Source organism: Nelumbo lutea, chromosome 6 (assembly GCF_056320005.1).
Source record: "Nelumbo lutea isolate HS-2025 chromosome 6, American lotus-T2T, whole genome shotgun sequence".
NCBI classification, from domain to species: domain Eukaryota; kingdom Viridiplantae; phylum Streptophyta; class Magnoliopsida; order Proteales; family Nelumbonaceae; genus Nelumbo; species Nelumbo lutea.
The window spans coordinates 72528259-72551844 of NC_142689.1; the positions used below are offsets into that span (position 1 = coordinate 72528259).

A 23586-nucleotide genomic window follows, 5' to 3' on the forward strand; every position below is an offset into this window, starting at 1 on the left:
GCCGGGATCACTGCTTCAGTGCCGTAGGTGAGGTTGAAGGGGGTTTCTCCCGTGGCTGCTTTTTCGGTCGTTCGGTGAGCCCATAAGACACTTGGTAGCTCTTCGGCCCACAATCCCTTAGCTCGATCCAGACGTGCTTTCAGTCCGCGCAGGATGGCTCTGTTCATTACTTCCGTCTGACCGTTTGCCTGCGGGTGCGCGACTGACGTGAAATTTTGCCGAATCCCCATGCTCTGGCACCACTCTTGGAACTTGATATCCTCGAACTGTTTGCCGTTGTCAGAGATTAGAACCCGAGGTAACCCGAACCGACATACTATGTTCTTCCAAAAGAAGTTCTGTATGTTTCGAGTCGTGACAGTTGCCAGAGGTACGGCTTCTATCCACTTCGTAAAATAATCTACCGCAACTAAGAATTTTCTTCCGCCTGTTGCTGGTGGGAATGGCCCTAGGAGGTCGATGCCCCATTGTGCAAAGGGCCACGGGCTGGCGAGGTATTTGAGTTCGGATGTAGGTTGATGGTGGATGTTAGCGTGCTTCTGACACTTGTCGCATTTTCTGACGAGCTCGACAGCTTCTGCCTTCATCGTTGGCCAGTAGTATCTTTGTCGAAGTGCCTTTTGGGCGAGTGCTCTGCCCCCCAAGTGCCCGCCGCACAGGCCTTCATGAGTGTCGCGGAGTACGAACTCGGCTTCGGTAGGTCGCAGGCACCGCAAATAGGGGAGCGTGTACGACCGTCGGTATAACCGTTCGTCTATTATGACGAATTTGGCCGCCTGGCGCTGCACCCTCTTAGCCGCATTGCGTTCTGCAGGGAGGGTTCCGTCTATCAGGAAGCTCGCGAGTAGATCGATCCAGCTCGGCTCTGCTTCTAAGACGGGAGCGACCTCCTCTGTCCCCCCGAGAATACTAGGCCGAGGTAAGTTCTCTATGTGCACAGTTCTCATATTGTTGTGACTCGTACTGGCTAATCGGGACAGGGCGTCGGCCTCAGTGTTTTCTGACCTCGGGATTTGCCTGATGATGTGTGACCGGAAGTTGAGCAGGGCTTCTTTTACTTTGGCCAAATATGCGATCATGGAGAGATCGCGTGCTTCGTATTCGCCAGTAACTTGGTTTACCACGAGCTGAGAATCGCTGCAGATGACCAAGTGTTTTGCCTTAACCTTTCGCGCTAGGTCCAGCCCGGCGATCAGTGCTTCGTACTCTGCCTCGTTGTTGGATGCCGCGAACTCAAGGCGTAGTGCGTATTCTACTTTTGTGCCGCTCGGGCCGAACAAGACTATTCCAGCTCCGCTGCCTTGCCGGTTCGAGGAACCATCCACGTGAAGGATCCAGGGCTCCTCATCCCAATTCGCTCTTCGCCTGACCAGGAGAGATGCCACACTGGCTGCTACTTCACGGGGTTCAGACTCTATGGGCTCAGGAGCTCCGGGTTCGCCGCAACTGGGGACCTCGGGCTCGACCTGTGGGGCTTCGTGGCTGAAAGTGCAATCGGCAATAAAATCTGCCAAAGCTTGGGCCTTGATAGTGGTTACTGGAGGTCGTACTCGCTGAGTTTGATGGCCCATTTCGTCAGTCGACCGGAGACTTCGGGTTTGATTAAAACTTGTCTAAGAGGTTTGCCAGTTAGGACGATGACGGTGTGAGCCTGGAAGTACGGGCGGAGTTTAAGAGCTGCTATTACTAGGGCGTATGCTAGTTTTTCTATCTCCGGGTACCTTGCCTCTGCTCCCTGTAAAATTTTACTAACATAATATATGGGTCGTTGGACCCGGTTTGTTTCCTTTATTAGTACCGAACTGGCCGCCTCGTCGCTCGCCGAGAGGTACAGTTCTAAGACCTCACCCACCTCGGGCCGGGCTAAGGTTGGCACACTAGCGAGGTAACCTTTTAGTTCGTCGAACGCGAACTGGCAATCTTGGGTCCACTCGAACCCTTTGCCTTTGACTGCCTTGAAGAAGGGTAGGCAGCGGTCTGCTGACTTGGACAAGAAGCGGCTTAGAGCGGCTATGCGGCCCTTTAGCCTCTGAACCTCTTTTACTTTCCGAGGTGGTTTCATATCTAGAATGGCTTTTATTTTGTTCAGGTTGGCCTCAATACCGTGCCGATTGACAATGTAGCCTAGGAACTTGCCCGAGGTGACGCCGAAGACACACTTGTTGGGATTCAACTTCATGCTAAACTGACGCAGGATTTGGAAAACAAAATCTAAGTCTTGTATTAACTCTTGTGAAAACTGAGTCTTGACGACCATGTCGTCTACATAGCACTCTATCTTCGTACCAATCAGGGGCCGAAATAGCTTATTTACAAGTCTTTGGAAAGTTGCCCCGGCATTTTTTAGTCCGAAGGGCATGACTTTGTAGCAATACAGGCCGAACTCGGTTATGAAGCTGGTTTTTTCCTCATCAGATGGGTCCATCCTAACTTGGTTGTAGCCCGAGTAGGCGTCCAGGAAGCTTAGCAACTCGTTTCCCGAGGTCGCGTCCACTAGGCGGTCAATTCTGGGGAGGGGGAAGCAATCTTTCGGGCAAGCTCGGTTCAGGTCGGTATAGTCGACGCACATGCGCCACTTGCCGCTTGCCTTTTTTACCAACACCGGGTTGGCCACCCAGCTCGGGTAATGGACTTCCCTTATGAAGTTTGCTGCGAGGAGCTTCTCGACCTCCTCGTCGACCGCTCTCCAGCGTTCTGGGGCTAAGTTGCGTTTCTTCTGTCTAACGGGTCTGACTACAGGGTCAGTATTAAGTTTGTGAGTTATCAGTCCGGGGCTAATGCCGGGCATGTCGGCCGCGGACCAGGCAAAAATATCTAAATTTTGAAGTAAAAAACTCACCAGTTCGGCTCGTAGGGGGTCTTCGATGGAAGCTCCGATGCTTAGTGTGCGAGCTGGGTCCGTAGCTGAAGTCGGGATTGCGACTGTTTCCTCCGTGGGCGAAGCTCGCTCCTCACCTTGCTCCGTCGGCCGCTCCAGTTCGAGGTCGTCGGCCGCCTTGGTTTTTCCCTTCAGGGCAGCAACGTAGCACTTGCGGGACTCGAGCTGGTCGCCCCGCGCTACCCCTATACCGAAGTCCGTAGGGAACTTCATGGCCAAATAGTAGGTGGAGACCGCCGCCCGTAGGATATGCGTGATCAGCCGCCCTATTATGTTATTGTATGGGGAGGGGGTCGCGACTACCAGGAAATCATGGTTGAGTCTGACCGCACAAGGCCATGTGCCGACTTCCACAGGGACAATTACTTTTTCGAGGGGCCTAACTTCCTCTCCGCTGAAACCTACCAGGGGAGTGTTCGCGGGCTTCAGCTCGCTCCTCTTTAACTACAGCTGGTCAAATGCTGATTTGAAGAGGATGTCCGCTGAGCTGCCCGAATCTACGAGTACGCGCCTGACCTCGAAGTCGCTGATCCTTAGCTTAATGACAAGTGCGTCATCATGGGGGTAGTGGACTCCTCGCGCGTCGTCCTCCGTGAAAAAGATTGGTTCTTCGGTCTTTGGTCTCTTTAGGGGGTTCTGTTCTTCGAGGGCCGCTTCGCGAACTGAAGTCCGGGCTGCTGCCGAGGTACACCCTGCTACCACCGAACCTCCCACTATTACATGGATGGTTCCCCGAACTGGCCTCTCTTCTGGAGGCTGCTTCTGCAACGCTTCGGCAAGTCTGTTGCTAGACTCGGGGGCATCTTTTTCGTGCTCCCTTTGCCGACATGCTTTATTGTTATTGCTGTGTTGTACAAAGTTTCTCAAGTATCCGCGACGGATGAGTCCCTCTATCTCGTCTCGTTCGGATTTCCTTTTAGGCGAGGTGGCCACTTAACGTACGGAGCGTCTTTGATCGTCATTAAGATCTCTGTCCGCCTCGTGTTTAACGACGTGTAGTCCGTCCGAACTGCTAGGGGGGCCCGGAAGGACTGGTTCGGCTTCGGCTCCCGGGTCGGGTTTTTTCTATTCACCGGATTGGAGAGCTCGCCTTCTCTCTTTCTTTTCTCGTTCCCGCCTTCGGTTCGTTGGTTGATTTCTTCCTCTGTCCTCATGAACTTATCCGCGAGTTTGAGGAATTCGGCCACGGTCGCGGGCTGGTTGGCCACCATGTGCCATTTGAACTCTTTGTGCGTCACCCCTCTTTTGGCCGCCGCGAGCTGCACTGCGGGGTCCAACCGCGGTATTTGCAAGCATGCTTCGTTGAACCGCTTGATGTAGCCCCAAATAGATTCTCCTTCTCTTTGGACCACTCCGAAGATGCTTTCCTCTGTTCTGGGGCACCGTCGGCTGGTGACGAAGTGTGTGGTGAACACTTGCACGAACTGGGCCCAGCACTTTATCGACCCGGGGGCCAGGTTCCTGTACCAAGTGCGGGCTACCCCCCCTGAGGGTGGTGGTAAAGGCCACGCACATGCACGATTCGCTAGCCCTGGCGAGGTGCATTTGCGACTGAAAGGCGTCAACGTGGTCGTTGGGGTCGAAGAACCCGTCGTACTTGTCCAGAGGTGGGAGCTTGAAGTCTCTGGGTAAGGGGACCGCCAGGAGTTCCGATGCGAGGGGGGAAGGAACGGAGAGAGCCGGGGCAGCCCCTACCTCGTCCGAGCTCGTGTCTTTGCCACTGAATTCCGACAAGGCGCGGGTGGCGGTTTGGCGACTTCGCCGTTGAGCGGGTCTTGTGCTGGCGCTCCTGGCCTCCGTGTTACCGAGCTCAATGGGCCTGGAGTGCTGGTAGTCTGCCACCAGGGCGTTGAATCGGTTTTCGGTGAGCGGGAGCTCGGGCTTGGAGCGCCGGGGTGCCGACCTCGCGGGCGAGGTTCCCGACCCGCCTGCAGGTTGCGAGGCGGGGATGACATTTTTCTCTCTTCGGCCTGGGGACGAGGCCTGGCTGTTGGGGTGGTTCAGGGTCCGGGAGGCCTTCGCCTGGCGGGGGCATCCATCCTGCGGGGAGGCCTTGACCGGCCTCGGAGCGGGGTGGTGAGGTGGAAGTAGTGGTTGGTTCAGTGGCAGTTGGGGGAACTGCTGTTGATAGTGATACTGGGAGATGTTGTGCAGCACTTGGTGCTGGTGAAGCTGGTGTTGTTGGAACTGTTGCATTTGGGCTTGCATTGCCCGCATGCACTGCATCAGGTCCTCCAATCGGTTTTGGCTAGCTTCCAGGGAGACGGCAGTTGGTTCAGTGAAGGTTGTCTCAATGTGGAGAGGAAAGGGGACATTTGTGGTAGGAGGGTTTACGGGTGCCACTGTTTGTGGCGTGTTCAAGATGGGGATCCCATCCGCCGAAAGGGGGATGGTGAACTGTCCAACGCACACTACGGGGACCTGAAGTTGCTCCCCGGTGGCGTTTGTCTCCGTGCCACGTCCGGTGTTGCTGGAGGAGGCCATGAGTGTTGGGTTTTTTGAAGAAAAAAGGGGGTATCGAAGTTTGGAGGGAGGCTTTTTGAAGCGTTTCCCATAGACGGCACCAATTGATGGAGCGCGATCCGGCTGATCTTAGCTGTCCGCTGCCTTGCTTCCGAACGGGGTAGCAGGGAACCTGAAACGGAGGAGATGGGAAAGCTCCGGGGGGAACCCGGTGTAGAGGCTCCGAAGCTCAAGTTAGAATCCTTCAAAAGCAAGGTAATACCAGATAGCGCAAAGTTTGCATACCTCCGTTGTCGGGGGGCAGGGGGCTCTTATAGTCACTTCGTGTACTCGTCCCGAGGCCCTTGTCAGATCGGGTATGATTACCCTTGTGCTTGTCAATTCGGCCGTCGTCCTTTCTGCTGAGACAGAACCGTCACTGCCTAACCGTCTAACTGGAGATGCCGGCGTCAGTGGCGGTGGCAGGTGGCCGTTTAGAGTGCTGCTGCCAAACGTCAGATCCCAAATCAGTCAGGCGTGGCGCCCTCGGGCACGGACTTCCCTAGTGTCAGGCATGGTACGACTTGTTTGGCTTTGGTGCCCAGAAGGTGATGCGAAGTGCTGAGTGAGGCGATCTTGAGCTCGGAGGTATCTATAGGGCAGGTCAGTTTCGGCGAGGTGTATCCCGAACTGTTACAAGGTGGGTCAGTTCGGCGAAGTGTATCCCGAGTTGTTACAAGGTGGTAGTTCGGCAAAGTCTATCCCGAGCTGTTACAAGGTGGCAGTTCGGCGAAGTCTATCCCGAGCTGTTACAAGGTGGCAGTTCGGCGAAGTCTATCCCGAGCTGTTACAAGGTGGCAGTTTGGCGAAGTCTATCCCGAGCTGTTACAAGGTGGGTCAGTTCGGCGAAGTGTATCCCGAGCTGTTACAAGGGTCAGTTCGGCGAAGTGTGTCCCCTTGTTCCCGCCTAGGCTTGGCCCCTTTTGTCGAGCTGTTGTTTCTGCCACGTGTCACATAATAGAGAGGTCGGGCCAAATCTTCCTTCATCAAGTCCCATTCTTTTTGATCCATAGTGATATATGGGGACCCTCCACAGTTCCAAATGTGTTTGGCTCACGATGGTTCGTCTCTTTTATTGATGATTGCACTAGGGTCTCTTGGATCTTTCTTCTTAAATCTAAATAAGATGTAAGTAGTATACTCCCAAATTTCCATAACATGATCCAAAATCAGTTTGGGGTCAGAATCAAAAGATTTAGATCGGATAATGCACTGGATTATTTCAACCAAACTTTATCCCCATATTTTAAAAAAGAAGGGATTATCCATGAATCCTCCTGCATTAATACTCCACAACAAAACGGAGTAGCAGAAAGGAAGAATGGTCATCTACTAGCTGCAACCCGAGCCTTACTTTTCCACCAGCATGTTCCAAAAACCTATTGGGGGGAAGTTGTGCTTACAGCCGCATACATTATAAATCGATTACCTTCGAGGGTGTTGGGATTTAAAACACCAATGGAAACACTTTCTCAATTTTATCCCGATCTACGTACAACAAATAATCTCACCCCAAGAATCTTTGGATGCACTGCTTTTGTCCATGTTCATACCCATAATAGAGGGAAGTTAGATCCAAGAGCCGTCAAGTGTATTTTTGTGGGTTATTCGTCCACCCAAAAGGGTTATAAGTGTTATCAGCCACCTACTAAAAAAATTTGTCTCTATTGATGTCACTTTTGAAGAAAAAACACCACATTTCACTCAACCTTATCTTCAGGGGGAGTCCTTGTCATTCATTGAAGATAAGGACATAGATTTGTTCCCGCTTGGTCTACCTACAGTTTCTCAACACCCAAACTTAGCATCTATACCAGTTCAATCTGTATCTGTACCTATCGAACCACCTCAAACCAAACCAATTTCTTCACCCATTCATACCAGACCCATGACAGAGAATGATGAACTTTGTGACTCTATGAGATTGCAGGTATATTCAAGAAGAGGAAACCAGGATCCTAATCTTGTGCAGGTTCAAGATTCAACTCCTAATCCTGAGAATGAGGTAAATACAGTTCCAGAAATTTCTTCTGAATTAGCATCTGACCAAGATCTTCCTATTGCCCTTAGGAAAGGCACAAGAGAATGCACTAAACATCCCTTATATCCCTTAGCAAATTTTGTGTCCTTTAAAAAATTCTCACCATCACATAGGAGTTTCCTAGTTAGTCTAAACACCATTCATATTCCTAATACTTTATCTGAGGCATTATCTGATGAGAAATGGAAAGATGCTATGAGAGAAGAGATGCATGCTCTAGATAAGAATCAAACATGGGAAATTGTTGACCTACCACCAGGAAAGAAACCTGTGGGCTGCAAGTGGGTTTTCATAGTAAAGTACAAGTCAGACAGCTCTCTAGAAAGATACAAGGCAAGACTTGTGGCAAAAGGATATACACAAACCTATGGTGTTGACTATTAGGAGATTCGCTCCAGTGGCTAAGATGAATACAGTAAGAATTTTGTTGTCACTAGCAGCTAAATTCGATTGGTTCTTGGAGCAATTTGATGTAAAGAATGCTTTTCTTCACGGTAATTTAGAGGAGGAGATATATATGGATATTACTCCGAGCTTCAAAGGAAATCTAAAAGGAAATAAAGTTTGCAGGTTGAAGAAAGCACTATATGGTCTCAAGCAATCACCTAGGGCATGGTTTGGAAGATTTACTAAAGTTATGCTTGCCATCGGATACAAACAAAGTCAGGGAGATCATACACTCTTTATAAAGCATTCAGATGCAGGGGGAGTCACGGCTCGTCTGGTATATGTTGATGACATAATTGTGACAAGAAATGATGAAAAGGAGAAGGAAGCCTTGAGAAGATGCCTAGTCAGAGAATTCGAAATAAAAGAACTTGGGAGATTGAAGTATTTTCTAGGGATTGAAGTAGCTCTTTCCAAAGAAGGCATCTTTATCTCACAACAGGAATATGTAACAAATCTTTTAAGAGAGACAGGAAAGTTAGCATGCAAACCATCCTCCACACCGATTGAGCCAAATCACAAATTGGGAGAAGCAAATGAAGATCCAGCTGTGAATAGGGAAATGTACCAAAGATTAGTAGGAAACTTATATATCTTGCCCACACAAGGCCAGACATAGCATATGCCGTGAGCGTGGCTAGCCAGTTTATGCACAACCCGAAAGAGGTTCACCTACAGGCGGTCTATAGGGTACTACATTACCTAAAGGCTAATCCTGGCAAAGGAATCTTGTTTAAAAGAAACACTGGATTAACCCTAGAGGCATACACCGGTGCAGGTTATGTAGGCTCTCCCATGGATAGGCGGTCTACTATAGGTTATTGTACGTTCCTTGGAGGAAATCTTGTGACATGGAGGAGTTAGAAGCAGAATGTGGTAGCTTGATCAAGTGCGGAGGCAGAATTCAGGGCAATGGCTCAAGGAGCATGTGAATTACTATGGCTCAAGATAATTTTGGAAGACCTAAAGATCAGATGGGAAGGTCCAATGAGATTATTCCGTGACAACAAGTCAGCTATTAACATTGCTCACAATCCCGTCCAACATGACAGGACAAAGCATATTGAGATAGATAGGCATTTCATAAAGGAAAAGCTGGATAGCGGATTAATTTGCACTCCATACGTCTCAGCGAATGGTCAACTGGCAGATGTGCTGACAAAAGGGCTTTGTAGTGTGGCATTCCAAAGACTTATCTCCAAGTTGGGAATGAAAGATGCATATTCACCAGCTTGAGGGGGAGTGTTGGAAAGTAGAAGATTGACTCTCTGATTGATTCTCCATAATTTTAGGTCCATCAGTTTAGGAAACTTAATTTCCTAGAATCATGGGATATTAATTGGAGAATCCCACTGAAATAGAAATTAGTTTTTTAGAAAAAGTTAGTTTCCTATTTTATCACCCTATAAATTAGCTCTGTAATTCTATATAAAGTTGTGTATATGCTCCTTCCAAGATAATACAATCAATTCATTTTTTTCTCTCAAATTTTCACATAATATATTGGCATGTGTAGCACATAGAGTTTCCCCCCCTCTTAACTAAGAGATTGGTGTCACAATACCAAGGTTTTGCAGTTCATTATTTTTGAAATTTTGATATTTCATTTTGTTCGATTCTGGACTGCCACCAATATGTAATATAGGTGGAATTTAGTATTTGCCAAATCCTATTTGGAATGAGAAAGATTAGGTTGATGGATGCAGGCCTGGAAGATTAATAAAATGAGTTATATAGGATAAAAGCAATACACATTTTGGATGAAAAAAAAGTGTTTTTCAACTGATTAAAGAGAAATGATATTTAAATATAATTAAATTTATTCTGACATCTAACAATGAAAGCAGGAACAATGAACATGACAAGGAAGTTTTTGTTTGCCCTAAAACATCTTGCTTGCCAGTTAAAATCTACCTTTCAGGTTGATTCTGAGATTCACCATTGTTTATTTTGGCAGGCCCTGATGACATGCCAGCACACATTAAATCCTCAATGTTTGGGTGCACCCTCACGTGTGGATCTCCTCAAACTTCATAAATTACTCAATCTAAGGCACCTCGTTTGTGAGTTTTTTGTTCCTCAATTACTGATTTAATGCTAACTTGGTGTTTACCTTTACAGGGTTCCGATAACCGATGGGCGGCTCAACATGGGAACTTGGCAGGTAAATAGTAATGAGGTTAATGGAGGAACATCTATAACTATGTGTTTAATTTTCGGTGAAGAAAATTATACTTCTGTGTTTCTAAGAGGCCAAGGGTTGTTGCCTAATTCTGCCATGAAGGGTTAGTACTTGGTAGATGTTTTCATGCATCTAGGAAGGCATTTTGGTTTATACATAGCATGATTAAATATCAATCTCCAGTTACCTAACAATGCAATGATAGACCAGGAACGTATTAATAAATCCTTTTTTATCAATAAACAGAAACTTTTATTAAACTTTAGATAAGATTTTACAAACATCCCTTAGAGAGGCACGGGATGCTACCTCTCTATAAAAAGCAAATAAAAATTACAACTGAGCCCAAAACAAATTATCACTATTCACCCCTTGCCTAGCCAATGCATCTGCCATCCCATATTAATAAATCTTTTGCTACGCGTTTGTAGCTCATGTTGACATGTATCTTATAAAGGCTATTGCCCATTAATATTCCTATCTGAGGTCTTGAGAGAGCTAGGTGGGATACGAGCCTAACCACTAGCATCAGTAGATTGCCCCTTTAGGAGGAGGTGTTGTTCACTGATGATGGTTTGAATGATGTTTCTAGAATAGATCATTTCAGCTCAATTGTCCATAAGGAGGGGGATTAAATATTATATCTTCCACAGGGTTGGAGCTGGTTTGTGCTTCAGGAATCAGGAGTGCAACCAATTGGCTAATGCCATTTATCATTAAAATTGAAGCATAAGTTTTATACAAAAGCTATAAGAAAAAATCATGCATAATGTAGCCAACTGTTCAATAATTTTAAATTGGAAGTCACTGTTTTTGGAGCAAGCTAAGGGGTTTCGTGAATTTGCAACCTGGCTAATTGACTGGGATAGTAATTTTGATGCAGATGTGGAAGCAAGGAAAGAATTCATGGGAAACAAACCAATTTTTCAATTCATATGTCAATTCCTGGGTTACAGGATATATTGATGTTGTCCGAGTCTCTCTCTAGATATAGGTGTTTTAAGAAGAGAGTATTGAATTTTCCAGAAGTTAGTTCAAAATTACTATTTAGGTAACTTTCATACATACTATTTATAGTAATTCTTGTAATTATTGTTAAACTCATTACTTGCTATTTTTATTTATGCCTGGTGTCTTTACATTAAGTTTCTTTTAGTAGAAATTAAGTCTTGTTAGAGTTCTTTAGGAGTTAGACTGTTAAGAGTCCTTGTATACATATATACATAGTGTGTGTGTGTGTAGTTTCTTGTTCTTTCATGGACAGCAAACTGTCTACTTGCTTTTCTGTCCACATTTTTCATCTTTAATCACCTAAAGCCCCTCCTTTCACCCCGTAAGCCCACCACCAGAACTGAAATTTGTAGGACCCCTACCTGTCCTACATCAAATTTGGTGCAATTTTCATGTTCCAAGGGACAAGAGTAAGTGCTTATCCACTTGATGTCAATAAGGCATCCCTTTTATTGAGAAGGCATGGGTTCAAACTGCGAATAGGCAGTCTCTCTATTGTTGTGTGCTAATGGGCCCTGTGTGCACCCTATCACTAGCCCACTAACACACTGATTAGGTCTATCATTTATCATCTTACCCCCATGGGGGCTAAAGGGCCTAAAGCTGCATCACCAACACACAAAAAAAAAGCAACTAGGGCAAGGCCAAAAAGTACCTAAGTTTATTTGGTGGAGAGATATTTTGATTCATTCTGTAAATGTCCTAGGGAGTGAAATGGAGGAATAGGATTTTTGCAACTGATCCCACATAGGTTATGATGATGATCCATGGTCTGTTCTTAACCAATCCAACATGGTTTGTTCCACATAATATAAAATCTTGGGCTGTCAAGCATGAGAACGCAGGTTTGAGTCTGAGAGCGGCTACTTTGACCTCCCAAAATTCCAGGTAGCTGGGACCAACATTGGGTAGTGGGTTTTTTATTTGTTCTACATACTGTTCTATATATTTTTAAGCTTTAATGCTATTTGAGTATATGTAGAAGTATCCATATTGTATTCAGTGTCATATCAGGTTCATATAATTTCTGATACTGGTCTGCTGGTCATGTAGAGGTATCATAGATTATAGTTATTTGCTGATCCGTAGAACATCCCACCCGTCTCATTACGGATTGGTCTGCTCTACTGAATTCATTCGTATCCTTCAGAGTTAATACTTAGTAGTAGTAAAGTTTTTCTTTTGTTTTTTTTTTTTTGATCAATGAGTAGTAGAGTTTTTCTAAACTTAGTAAGCTTATATTCAATACTTGTTTATTTTACTATTTCTATTACTTTCTGGAATTATTATTTCCATTATTACAAGACTTGGATCCTTCATCAAACCGGAAGGGCCACCAGGTCATGGGTCAAGCAGTTCAACAAGAAGGATTGGCATTTTATTGTTTTGCTTAGGGTGCTTTCACTTTCATATTGAACTTGGGAAATGAAATCTAGTTCTACATAAAACGAGGAGAAAAAGGAAATAATTTGAAGGTTAACACTCTTTTCCCTTATTTTCAGGGAATTTGGTTGTGTGAGCATCGGGACCATGCTACTCCACGCAAAGTTGTGGTTACTCTTAATGGAGTATAAGGTAAAAGTCTTTTCTGACGACAAATAAGAAGCTGCTGTGCTGTGGTTATTATTGTTTATTCTGCATCCGATCAACTGTTATTTATTTTTGATATGAAAAGGTATGATCATGATCTGAAACACCAATTTTCAGACAGATATGATGGTGTGCTGTCAAGGCCAACTTTAGTGGGAACTGGTCTGACATCTACAGGGATGACGCAGTTAATATCATTAAGATGCGTTATTTAGCGCTACAGTTTTGAGGTCCAAATCTTATTAAACTACTCCTAAAAGGCTAAAATCATTAATGCCACATATTAATTATCATTCTGACAGGCATTTGGCAAATAACGAAGTTAAATTATTGTATGTTTGATCGTTTGGTCTTTAACATAGTTACACAGTCCATGGATGGTTTCATTTAGAATTTCAACTCTAAAACTTGGCTTGTTTAGATGGATACATAGTAACCAGGCTTGCTCCAAGTTGGCATTGAGAAAGTTAAACTCTAAACCAGAGAGAGAAAGAGAGAGGTTTATGAACCTATGTTCCAGGCTAGTAACGTTGGTTTTTTGGGTTAGGTTAGTCAATCTCGAATGGTAGTATTGAACTTGGTGGTGGAAAGTTTGAGACCCCTATTAAGTTGTTTCAGCCAAGGTTCAAAGTATCGGCACATATTGGTCCATATCGGCTGATACATATCGTTCCAGGACCCCTCTGATGTCTCTACAGTGGGTGTATTGGGAGTTTGACCGGTTCAGGGTGTGGAGGTCGCTTAAATCGGTTCCCCTGAAGTAGTTGTAAAAAAAAAAACCCACTAAAAAGTTGTATTGATTTGCCCGATATGTCCATACTGGTGTATCGATATTTTGAACATTGGTTTCATCCTGACATTGAACACCCAAACAAACAAGTTTTAACGTGTTATATAGATTGTTAGGATGCAGGCATGCAGCAATGATCTTCAGTTTCCGAAGTCCAAAAGTCCAAACGCTCAACATTAGCACAGTTATTTGGAAACTGGGTATTTCTAATTTGGTAAATTTTCTATGTTTCGGGCCATGGCTGCGCCTTTTTCTACATAGGTTTACATAGCAGAAGTACCGAAATGAGATTTGGCAATTGAGAAGGTTTCCTTGGCTTTTATAGCAATGCAAATAACGAGATTGGAATGGACCAGGCTACCCCCCTCAAATTATTCAGGTCTAGTCCCCTGGGAAGATCATCGAACCTCTTAACAAATATGTGAAATAAGGAATTTGCCGCATAATTCTTAAAGAATAGAAATTCAATTCAACCAGGTTAAATTTTACCTTAACCTCTACTTTGCACTGTTTAGCCCCCCCCCAGGCCCCACCCATATGTGATATGTTGAAGGTTGCATTTAAAAACGCTTTTCAGACTATGAAGTGTGAAAACTTTGCCTTTCAGATGTTAGTCGCATTTGGGTTTAGGTCTGATTAGAGGATTTGAAACAAAAAAATTCAAATCTAATGTGATAAAATGGCATTAATGCTTTCATTATTGTCATCTATTTTACAATAATAATAATAAATCAACATTGCTATAGATATTTATTAGTACTTAATAAATATTAAGTTTCTACTTAAATAAATAATAATATTATTTAATAATAATACTAATAATAACTATATTATTACTAAATATCTTGTATTATAAAATTATAAATAATATCATTTTAATTTAAATAAATACTTATATAATAATAAGAATATTTCATAATATATTTATTAGTAACAATTAAAATGTTTATGTTTATTATTAGTTAATAATAAATATATATTATTTTTAATTAAATAATAAATAATTATTTATTTCAAAAAATATAATATTTGTTTATTATTAGTTAATAATAGTGAACTTCACAATTTCAGATGTTGGAGAATTGCTCCAACTCAAACGATCTTAGTTTTTCAGAACTTCTAAAATGTAGAAAATCATTTCTACTTTTCAGATTCTAGAATCGAATAATATGTTTTGAACTTCTCTGGTTTCATATTTATCAAATGCCACTTAAGTCTTTCAGATAGTAATGTCACTAAATATAAAACATTGGGTGTGGTGATTCCATGATTTGTCTATGCATGTCTATTATAATTCAAAGAGTGCCCCTTAATACATGCGTCAAAGACTTTTGAATTACTTTGCCAAATAAAAAGAAAGAACAAAAAAAATGAGTATATCCAACATAAAACCAAAACAATAGATCGGGGGTCTTTGTCGGATGGGATGTTTGTCGCAAAGTGAAAATTTAGGGGATATTTGATGTAAATGAAAATTTAGGGGGCAATTGTCACTGATCCCAAAGTATAGGGGATCATAGGAAGATATTTTTTGAAGAGGGGTATTTCTTGAAGTTAACTATGGAACATTAATGGAGGGGGATATTTGTTGTAAAGTGGAAGTTTGGGGGTCTTTATTGCAAATGAAAGTTTAAAGGGTAATTGTCAATGATCCCATAGCAGAGTGATTTTTGGCTATGATGATCCTTAAACTTTGCAAAAATGCCACTTTTGATCCTAAAATTTTGAAAAGGACATTTTGGTCCTCAAACTATGTTGAAAAAGGCCATTTTATGGCAAAAATTAATGACATTATAGACGTTCTGAACAATTTCATGAGGTAAATAATAAAATATTAAGCCTCACTACCGTGACATTGTTTAAGTCCAAAAAAAAAATTATTTGAAAAAAATGATGTGTGGGTCTTTCACATGTGATCAAGAATAAAAACAAAAATAAATATATTTATTTAAGAATTAATTATTAATAAAATAATGAATTATAAATTAAATAAAAGAAAATAATTTGGCTCTTTCAACTTAAGTAATTTTAAGGGGAAAAATTACATGTGGGTCTCACTTAAAATTCCCACCTATTCACATCTAACTAAGAATGAAAACATAATAATTATTTTTATTTAATAATTAATTCATAATAAATTAATAAAATAATGAATTATTGATAACACAAAAATATGTAGTATTATTTATATTTTATTATTAATAATTTGTTATTTTATTAATAATTACTATTACTATTACTATTTATATTTATCATTAATAATTTATTATTAAATAAGAATAATTATTTTTGTTTTTATTTTTGGTCACATATGAATAGACGGGAATTTTATGTGGGACCCATGTGTAATTTTTCAAATAAATTTTTCTACTTGAACAGTGTCACATCAACCAACCTTATTATTTTATTATTTGTCTATCAAAATCGTTAATAGTGTCTTTAACGTTGTCAATTTTTGCCATAAAATGGTCTTTTCACCATAGTTTGAGGGAGAAAATGCCCTTTTTGAAATGGTCAAAAATAGTTTTTTCACAAAGTTCAAGGGTTGATAAGAGCCAAAAGTCCTAGTAGAGGGGTTCTTTGTTGCAAATGAAAGTTTATGGGGTAATTGTCACTGGCCCCTATGGGAGTCTTTGTAATTTACCCAAAACTGCCAAACGCTAGGATCCTATCCCGTCTACCTCCAAGAGATCAAGACCATTTGAGCTGAGATCACATCTTCACCCCATAGAGGGTGCCCCACAAATTCCTTGCATGCACATCTCATTGTGCATTGGGAACATCTCCCGAAGTGGGGCACCCTTTGTGGGGCGCAGATGTGAATTCCTAGTAAAATCACCGATCTTGTTTCAAGAAAAAAAGGGTAAATTATAGACTTATACCCTCTACTTTGGAGTTTGTTCACTTAGCCTCCCCCAAATTTTCATTTGTGACAAACACCACAAACTTTCAAATTCTTAGCCCCACAAACTTTCATTCGTGACAAACACCACGAACCCTTCAAATTCCAGCATTTTTCCCATGCTAGTAGCATTTAATCAATTAACTTTGAAAAAGATTTCCATGTGACTATTATGTGTGTATTTCCATTTTAGAAAATTTCGTCTGCCCTTATATCCATTTATAAGATCATTTTGCATAAAATTGATAAAACACAACTAAAAAATGGAAAAAAATAGAAAATTGTGAAAAGCTTAGGAGATATAACAAAAATAAAGAAAAAAGAGGAAAATTAAAAAGAGTTACGTTATAGATTAATCTTGTACTTTGGAGAAGTGACACTGAACTTTCATTTGCAACAATGACCCATTGAACTTTCAAATTCCAACACTTTGGCTCTCTCTGTTCAATGCATTGATGAAAAAAGTTAATTTATTAAAATGTATTTTCAAGATTCATATGGGTGAAAGGATGATATTTCAAAATGACAAAAAATGGGTAAGGCAAACCAATGTTGCATCATTTTTTTGTTATGGGCTCGAGTGTAGGATCTCGTCACGGGTTGGTCCACGGGGAGAAAGCCCTGCTTTCCCTTGCGCCTTCCCTTGCGTGCAGACCCTATTGTGGGAAATTGAATGGGTGATTTGTCCAAGAGACCACCCGAACTCTTCTTACTCTTCTCTTGACTGGAAATCTGAATGCTTTATTTCGACTCGTAGCTCCTTAAGATAATATAAGATAAGGGATAAGGGATGGTGAGCTAGCGGCGAGTTGGTGAGCAGAGTGTGGACCCACCCTAATGAGCTATCATGTGGGCCCTGCCCCACTGCTACTGTTGGGCGGTGCGTGCGTCCTGCGGAGCTGCTACCGTGCGGTGCGGGCTGTTGCCGAGGTGCGTGTTGCTGCCATGTGGTGTGTGTTGTGCGCTGCCGGGCGGTGCGTGTTACGTGCTGTCGGGCGGTGCGGTTATGTGTTGCCTGGCGGTGCGTGTTGTGCGTTGTCAGGCGGTGCATGCTGCTGTGCGGTGCTGCCGGGCGGTGCCTGCTGTTGTGCATGCTGCTGCCTATGACTGCACCGCAGTGCGCTGCCGGTCGGTGTGTCCATAACATCACACCCCTCCTGGACAACGAGCTTGTCCTCAAGCTCGAATTTCAGATACGTGGCTTGGAACTCTGCCAATGGATCAAACGACTGCACACTATCTCTCAGTCTACCAACATCGTGAACAATAGGAACTGCCCCGTAGCTCAGTGCATAAAGTTGGTTCAGTCCACATGGCTCAAATCTAGAAGGCATGAGTAGAAGTCTGCATCAGTAGTTATTCGATGGGCCATTTGTACAGAGGAACCAACCCAACCCCTGACTTTGTGATGGTGTTGACTCTCAAGATGTTTGAGAAGCTATTCCTGGTCAGGTCTCTCAGTGCCCAACATGACTAGTTGCACTTCCTGGTCCACCATCCAAGGAATGGACTCAGCAACGAGATCAACACCTTTCTGATGGTCAAGCCTGCCAATGAACCCAATCAGAGGAACATTCTCTCGAAGAGGAAGACCAAGCTCCCTTTGTAGAGCTGCTTTGCATTGAGGCTTGCCCGTCTGAAGAGTCTTTGCAGAGTAATCGGTGTTGCCATCCAATGCCAGGTAAACATCTAACTGTGGGTTCCCTTCGTTTGCATCAATCCCATTCATGATGCCCTTCAGCTTCCAATCACACTCATTCATTATTTGATGCAGACCCCAGCCGCCTTCTTTAGTTTTTAGCTCCCAGGCGTAACCATGGCTTACAGTGACTATACGATCTACTGCTTTCAGGCCAGTTTCAAGGACATTGCAGTGTTCCCCACCTCTTGGGTCATGTAGTTTGAAGTAGTTTTGTGGAAGATCCACATAATGAAAATCGCGTACTGGACCATGACTCCGGTGTGCTATGTTGTGGATCACAGGAACGCACCGGGTATACTTACAGAAGAGAACCTCAAGAGCAGCCTTACAGAAGAGAACTATGCGTTTTAAAGTATCCCCTCGGCCTCCCCCATACATATTTTTCTCAATATTGCGGAACATGGGGCTGTCCATGAACACAAAATCCATGCCATCACTATAAGCTTGAAAGAAAATTACCTCCATATCCTGCCCATCCACCTTATATCTCTTGCACACTCCTGTTTCTTGGACTTCTGCATAGTTACCATACTGTGGTGCCGCAACCATAACTCTATGTCCACGCAGAGCCAAGGAGCGCATTCTGCTGGTACCAATATAATGTTCGTGACATTGTCCTCGGCCAAAGGAGGAGACTTTACAGTTTCATCCTCCGTGCGCTGATCCTTGGGAATAACTGCGGCTGTAGGGACAGCGATTTGTTGTTCGCTAGATGCCCCTCCCAGTCCAGATGACAACTGTTTGTGTTGGTGATTCCCTCAGAACTCCTTTCTTTGTTGGAGAGGAATGCTTCCAGTCAGCGTTACAGCTCCCAGACATCTTCCTTGACTTCACGAACCTCCATGCTGTTTTCTGCTAGCCTATGCTCCAATTCGTTGACCTTGGATGATAGCTACTCCATATTGCCTGTAACGTTTGGCTCTGATACCAAATGTTATGGGCCCGAGCGTAGTATCTCGTCATGGGTCGGTCCACGGGGAGAAAGCCCTGCTTTCCCTTGCGCCTTCCCTTGTATGCAAATCCTCTTGTGGGAAACCGAATGGGTGATTTGTCCAAGAGACCACCCGAACTCTCCTTACTCTTCTCTTGACTAGAAAACTAAATGCTTTATTTCAACTCGTAGCTCCTTAAATAGGAGATTATAGAAGGGAATTCCTTGTTGGATTTGTCTAGGCTAGGGTAATCCAACTCAAACTCAAACTCCTAATTACCTACACAACTTTTACTTAAGATAAGATAAGATAAGATAAGGGATGGTGAGCTCACGACGAGTTTGAGTGTGGACCCACCCTGATGAGCTGTCATGTGGGCCTCGCCCCACTACTGCTGTTGGGCGGTGCGCACGTCTCGCGGTGCTGCTGCCATGAGGTGCGTGCTGCTGCCTAGTGCTGCTGCCGTATGGTGCGTGCTGCGTGCAGCATGCTGCCTGGCGGTGCGTGCTGCGCGTTGTCGGGTGGTGCGTGTTGCGTGTTGCCAGGCGGTGCGTGCTGCGTGCTATCGAGCGGTGTGGGCTGCTGTGCGGCGCTGCCGGGCGGTGCCTGCTACTGTGCGTGCTGCTGCCTATGACTGCACCGCAGTGCGTTGTGGTCGGTGTGTCCATAACATTTTTGCCCAATTGAGTTAGAAAAAAAAGAAAAAAAAAAGAAACATAAATAAAGAATTTATACAAATATTTAAGAGTGACAAAATGATCCCATAAGTTCATAGATTTAGGAATGTTTAACAAGCACATATCAGTCAAATGAATATCTTTTTTCTAAGTTGATTAAGTGAATATTAACGGAGGGGTAAAATATTGGAATCTGAAAGTTTGGGGGGTCTTCGAGTCTTAATCGGCTTAAATAAAAACCCGCAATACAGGGTGGTAATTTGTATTTTACCCAAAAATGAGAAATACTAAAAAAGTGGTTTAGGGGGCTAAATGTCATAATCCAAAACAAATTGTCTAAAAGGATAAATTTATTTTTGGCATCGATTCATGCTCGCTCATACTCTCATAGGAGTCAGATATTTTTCTCTTCCCAGCGAAAATCTTATAGCAGCGTTATCCCTTCGGGGCCAAAGCTCCGAGCCACTGCCTGACTTCTCTTCAGTTCTCAGCATCACAATTCACTGCCGAGCGGGATTAGACGACATCAAGTGATTCGGAATCTCTCTCTCCCTCTCTCTCTCTCTCTCTCTCTCTCTCTCTCTCTCTCTGTAAAACTGCATTGTTATCAACAATGCATGCGTTGCTGGATCCCTGTTCTCTAGCTCCCTCTTCTATCATTTCCCTTCCTCCTACTGTCTTCGTCCGCCCTATAGTCAAAACAGCATCTCAATCCATGAATTTCTCCTTCATTAAGAGAAAGAATACAAAGCCCTCTTTACCATTTTCACATACCCGCCTTGCTCCGTTCCTGCTCCCATACGCCCACAACAGACCCAACGACGTAAGATTTTCTCCTTTGCCATTCATTCGGTGATTGGAATCTATGATATTGATCTTATGCATTTTTCAGTGCTAAGAAATCTATTTCTGTTGCTTCCATAACGTCAGTGGCTCTGATTCACAATAATAAGTTGGTCTGTTGCATTTTTGCAGAGTGTTAGTGGAGACGCAGACGATATGTTCGACGGATTGTTGGACAAGTATGGGAAGGTAGTATACAGAAGAAACGATAGAAAAACACCTAGTGCAGAAGCCGACGACGATGCTGAGAGCCTGCCATGTTTGTATATTTGTGTCTCAGACCTCAAACTTTTTGTTTGATCCCGTTATAACTGACCATTAATTTGCATTATTTTAGCAATGATTCTGGGGACCTCAAACTTGTTGTATCCAGTCTTGGGTCACCCGATATGAGTTTTCTTTCCCTTTCTTCAAGTTGTCAAAAATCTTAGCAACAACCCGCCAGGGGGTGGTTCCATTTTCAAACCCCTACACATTCCACATAAGAGGAAGAGTTTGAGATTTTCATGAAATGTTGAAAGAAATCTCCTATTTCATCAGCTTTCTACAATTTCATGAACATATTCTTATTAAAGCAATTTGGTGGACTTAAGCATAGAATTTACTTTCTTTTTTTTTCTCTGCTATTCTTGTAGTTGCTATGGCTCTGGCCAAGGTTGCAAGTGAGGTAAAGGCTGCAGATATCCGTGTTCTCTTTGTGAAGCCTCTGGTTTATTGGACTCGGTTTTTTATCATTGCCACAGCCTTTTCACGCCCTCAGATTGATGCTATTGGGTATGTGGTTGAAGGCTTATGTGTATATGAATGACAACTTAATCATTGATAGGAGTTACGGATAACTTATGCATCGCCTTTTTCCACTTTGATTTTAATATGTAGGTCCAAAATAAGAGATCTAGCTGAGAAACAGTATAGAAAAGTCCCATCAGGTGACACTAAACCCAATTCGTGGACTGTATTGGATTTTGGTAAGTGCTCTAATTTCTTATTTCCTGGAACTGGTGATGGAAAATTGTAAACTGAACTACAACTCATGCTATGAATTCTTGACATAGCCAAATCACCTTTAGTAACATTGCATTTCTGTTGCACCAGAGAGCCAGTATGCCTCCGGCAAGTTCAATTATAACTGTAGAGCGGACATCTCTTGGATTAAACTTCTGTTGATGATTGTCAGTTTCTAGACACAGCCATGCAGGACTGCATTGTGGAAGCTTGGTTATCAAGAAAATTCGGGTGGTCATGTAGTATTAAGGCTGGATGATGATCAACCCGGTCATTAATATTTGAAACCAAGAAGGTTATCCCTCAGAGTGGGGATACCAAGACTGCATGAGTTCTCCAATTTCAGTGTACATATGAAGGATTGGAGTTCAGAAGCTTTAGAACTCCTTCCATCAAGCCTTAGTGTTGTTTATTAGTCTTATTTTTCCTACTTGAGTTGAGTGCTTAATAGCTCTTGATGGTCCTTCAATGCAGAAGAAATTTGAGATGGGGATACCATCTATGCTGTTAACATTGGCAGAAGTTTGAATTCTTTTTTTTTTTTCTTGGGAAAATCTTGTTGAATAAAATAAAGTTGAAACTTTGGAGAAGTTTCTCATGTTGCAACCCTGCTTTATCATGCCTTGGGACTTGTAATCTTATTGATGCCTTTTCATGCTTATTCCGGCAAGTCATCTTCACAATATTCTTCACATGTTCCTTTTAAAACTAGTTTGCATTTTTTTTTTTATGGAAGTTGGAGCATTTTTATTTCAAATAACAATCGTTCTGTTACTTCTGATTTTTCATCATTATGAAATATAAAAGTATGCTTTCCTTATCTATGGAATCTTTTGGTTTAAAAACTAGTGTAGGTGCACTTAAGGTCCATTGGCCTTACCATGGAAAGCTTGCAGTTTGATTCACGGTCTGAATCAGAATCGGAATCGGAATGGTCTATTCCCCCTGCCTGTTTGGTTCAGACCAGAATCAGAATTGGCTGAAATGAATTGTCATTCCAAAGGGAGGGTGAGAGAAGAGTGGGGAATGCCATTCCACCAGAAATGGGAATTGGATTCCAATTTGTCCAACCGAATTGTTGGAATTGGAATGGACGATTCTACATCTGATTCCGATTCCAGACCCCTATTCCTGGGAACCGAACAGACCCTAAATACTCTTTCCTTGCCAGAATTTGTTGATTCAGGGTAGGCTAATTGAACACATATAAAGATAGAATGGGAATTTAGTTGGGCCTTTTGATTAATTTTCAGGACTGTCTTTCATATTCTCAGTGATAACTTGCTTCTTGACAGGTGATGTAGTTGTCCACATATTTCTTCCCCAACAGCGAGCTTTCTACAAGCTGGAAGAATTCTATGGCAATGCAACACCTGTAGAGTTACCCTTTGATAACCAGTCATCATTTCGCAGCTGAAAATCCTTCTGTAACTCTCCAAGGCATCTCAAGCTTCTGATTGATGCAGGTGGTTGAATGTCATGCATCTTGAATATGGCTAGCAGTCAGCGATTGCCTGAGTTTTGCATTGAGAACAAACCTTCTGAAACTAAAACTATTAATTGGCTGATTCTATTTGCTGGGGTTGATTGATAATAAGTAGTCAAAAAGCTGTAGCCACGACTTTCGGATGTAATTAATCATGTCTGGTGAGTATTGTTCCTTTATTTTTCAATCGGCAAGGGGCAATACGAAATTAACAGAATTATCACTTTCAGCAGTAATTTATCTATACATACAAAGACGGTGAGAAAATTCTATGATCAATCACAGCTTCGTCCTCCGTCCTCAATGTAAAAAACAGACATTGCTTTGAATTTTGAAGCAATATTATTAATTTTTGACTGTTCTGTTAATCCTTGTGGGTTTGTAAAACGAAACAAATGTTAGATATTCGTAAATCAATTTTGGAGGGAGTTGGGCTTCAGTCAGTGCGAAGCCCGTTCGAACAGTCTTTACAGTTTTCCATTGAGAATATCTCTGTACATATGTGATTTATTTCATGGAGAGATATTCCCAAGGTTGCAAAAGGTGCGTTTGATTGCCTTTATTTGGAAGGTGTGAGCACCGGCTTGCATTGACTCAA

General features: G+C 42.9%; 2 protein-coding genes and 1 pseudogene across 4 annotated transcripts in view; 2 read left to right on the top strand and 1 right to left on the bottom strand.

Moving 5' to 3' along the window:
• LOC148849631 (secondary thiamine-phosphate synthase enzyme) overlaps nt 1-12986 on the top strand; it is a 30792-nt gene extending 17806 nt beyond the window's left edge. The window contains exons 5-8 of one of the 2 annotated variants that reach the window (XM_088950507.1): nt 9826-9880; nt 9990-10032; nt 12564-12636; nt 12769-12986. In XM_088950507.1, the coding sequence (XP_088806633.1) occupies nt 9826-9880; nt 9990-10032; nt 12564-12635 (170 nt within the window). In that variant the 3' untranslated portion in view covers nt 12636; nt 12769-12986. Of the gene's footprint in view, nt 1-9825; nt 9881-9989; nt 10033-12563; nt 12637-12736 lie in introns of both variants that reach the window. The other variant, XM_088950506.1, reaches the window with a different exon arrangement.
• A 4361-nt stretch (nt 12987-17347) lies between these two features.
• On the bottom strand, nt 17348-18889 carry LOC148849632 (granule-bound starch synthase 2, chloroplastic/amyloplastic pseudogene; annotated as a pseudogene).
• A 1123-nt stretch (nt 18890-20012) lies between these two features.
• LOC148849633 (protein Iojap, chloroplastic-like) lies at nt 20013-23267 on the top strand. 2 transcript variants are annotated; one of them, XM_088950508.1, is made up of 5 exons: nt 20013-20477; nt 20630-20756; nt 21133-21271; nt 21377-21465; nt 22798-23267. In XM_088950508.1, exons 1-5 carry the CDS (start codon nt 20268-20270, stop codon nt 22917-22919), a joined length of 687 nt encoding a protein of 228 aa, XP_088806634.1. In that variant the 5' UTR covers nt 20013-20267; the 3' UTR covers nt 22920-23267. The 2 variants fall into 2 exon arrangements, with proteins under 2 accessions (XP_088806634.1, XP_088806635.1); XM_088950509.1 differs by having other exon boundaries at nt 20019-20477; nt 21593-23267.
• Nucleotides 23268-23586: the final 319 nt, after the last annotated feature.

Coding starts and splice junctions, on each gene's coding strand:
- LOC148849633 (XM_088950508.1), top strand. CDS start 20,268: ATGCATGCGTTGCTGGATCCCTGTTCTCTAGCTCCCTCTTCTATCATT. Junction 20,757..21,132: donor CGATGCTGAGAGCCTGCCAT/GTTTGTATATTT, acceptor CTATTCTTGTAG/TTGCTATGGCTCTGGCCAAG. Junction 21,466..22,797: donor GTGGACTGTATTGGATTTTG/GTAAGTGCTCTA, acceptor GCTTCTTGACAG/GTGATGTAGTTGTCCACATA.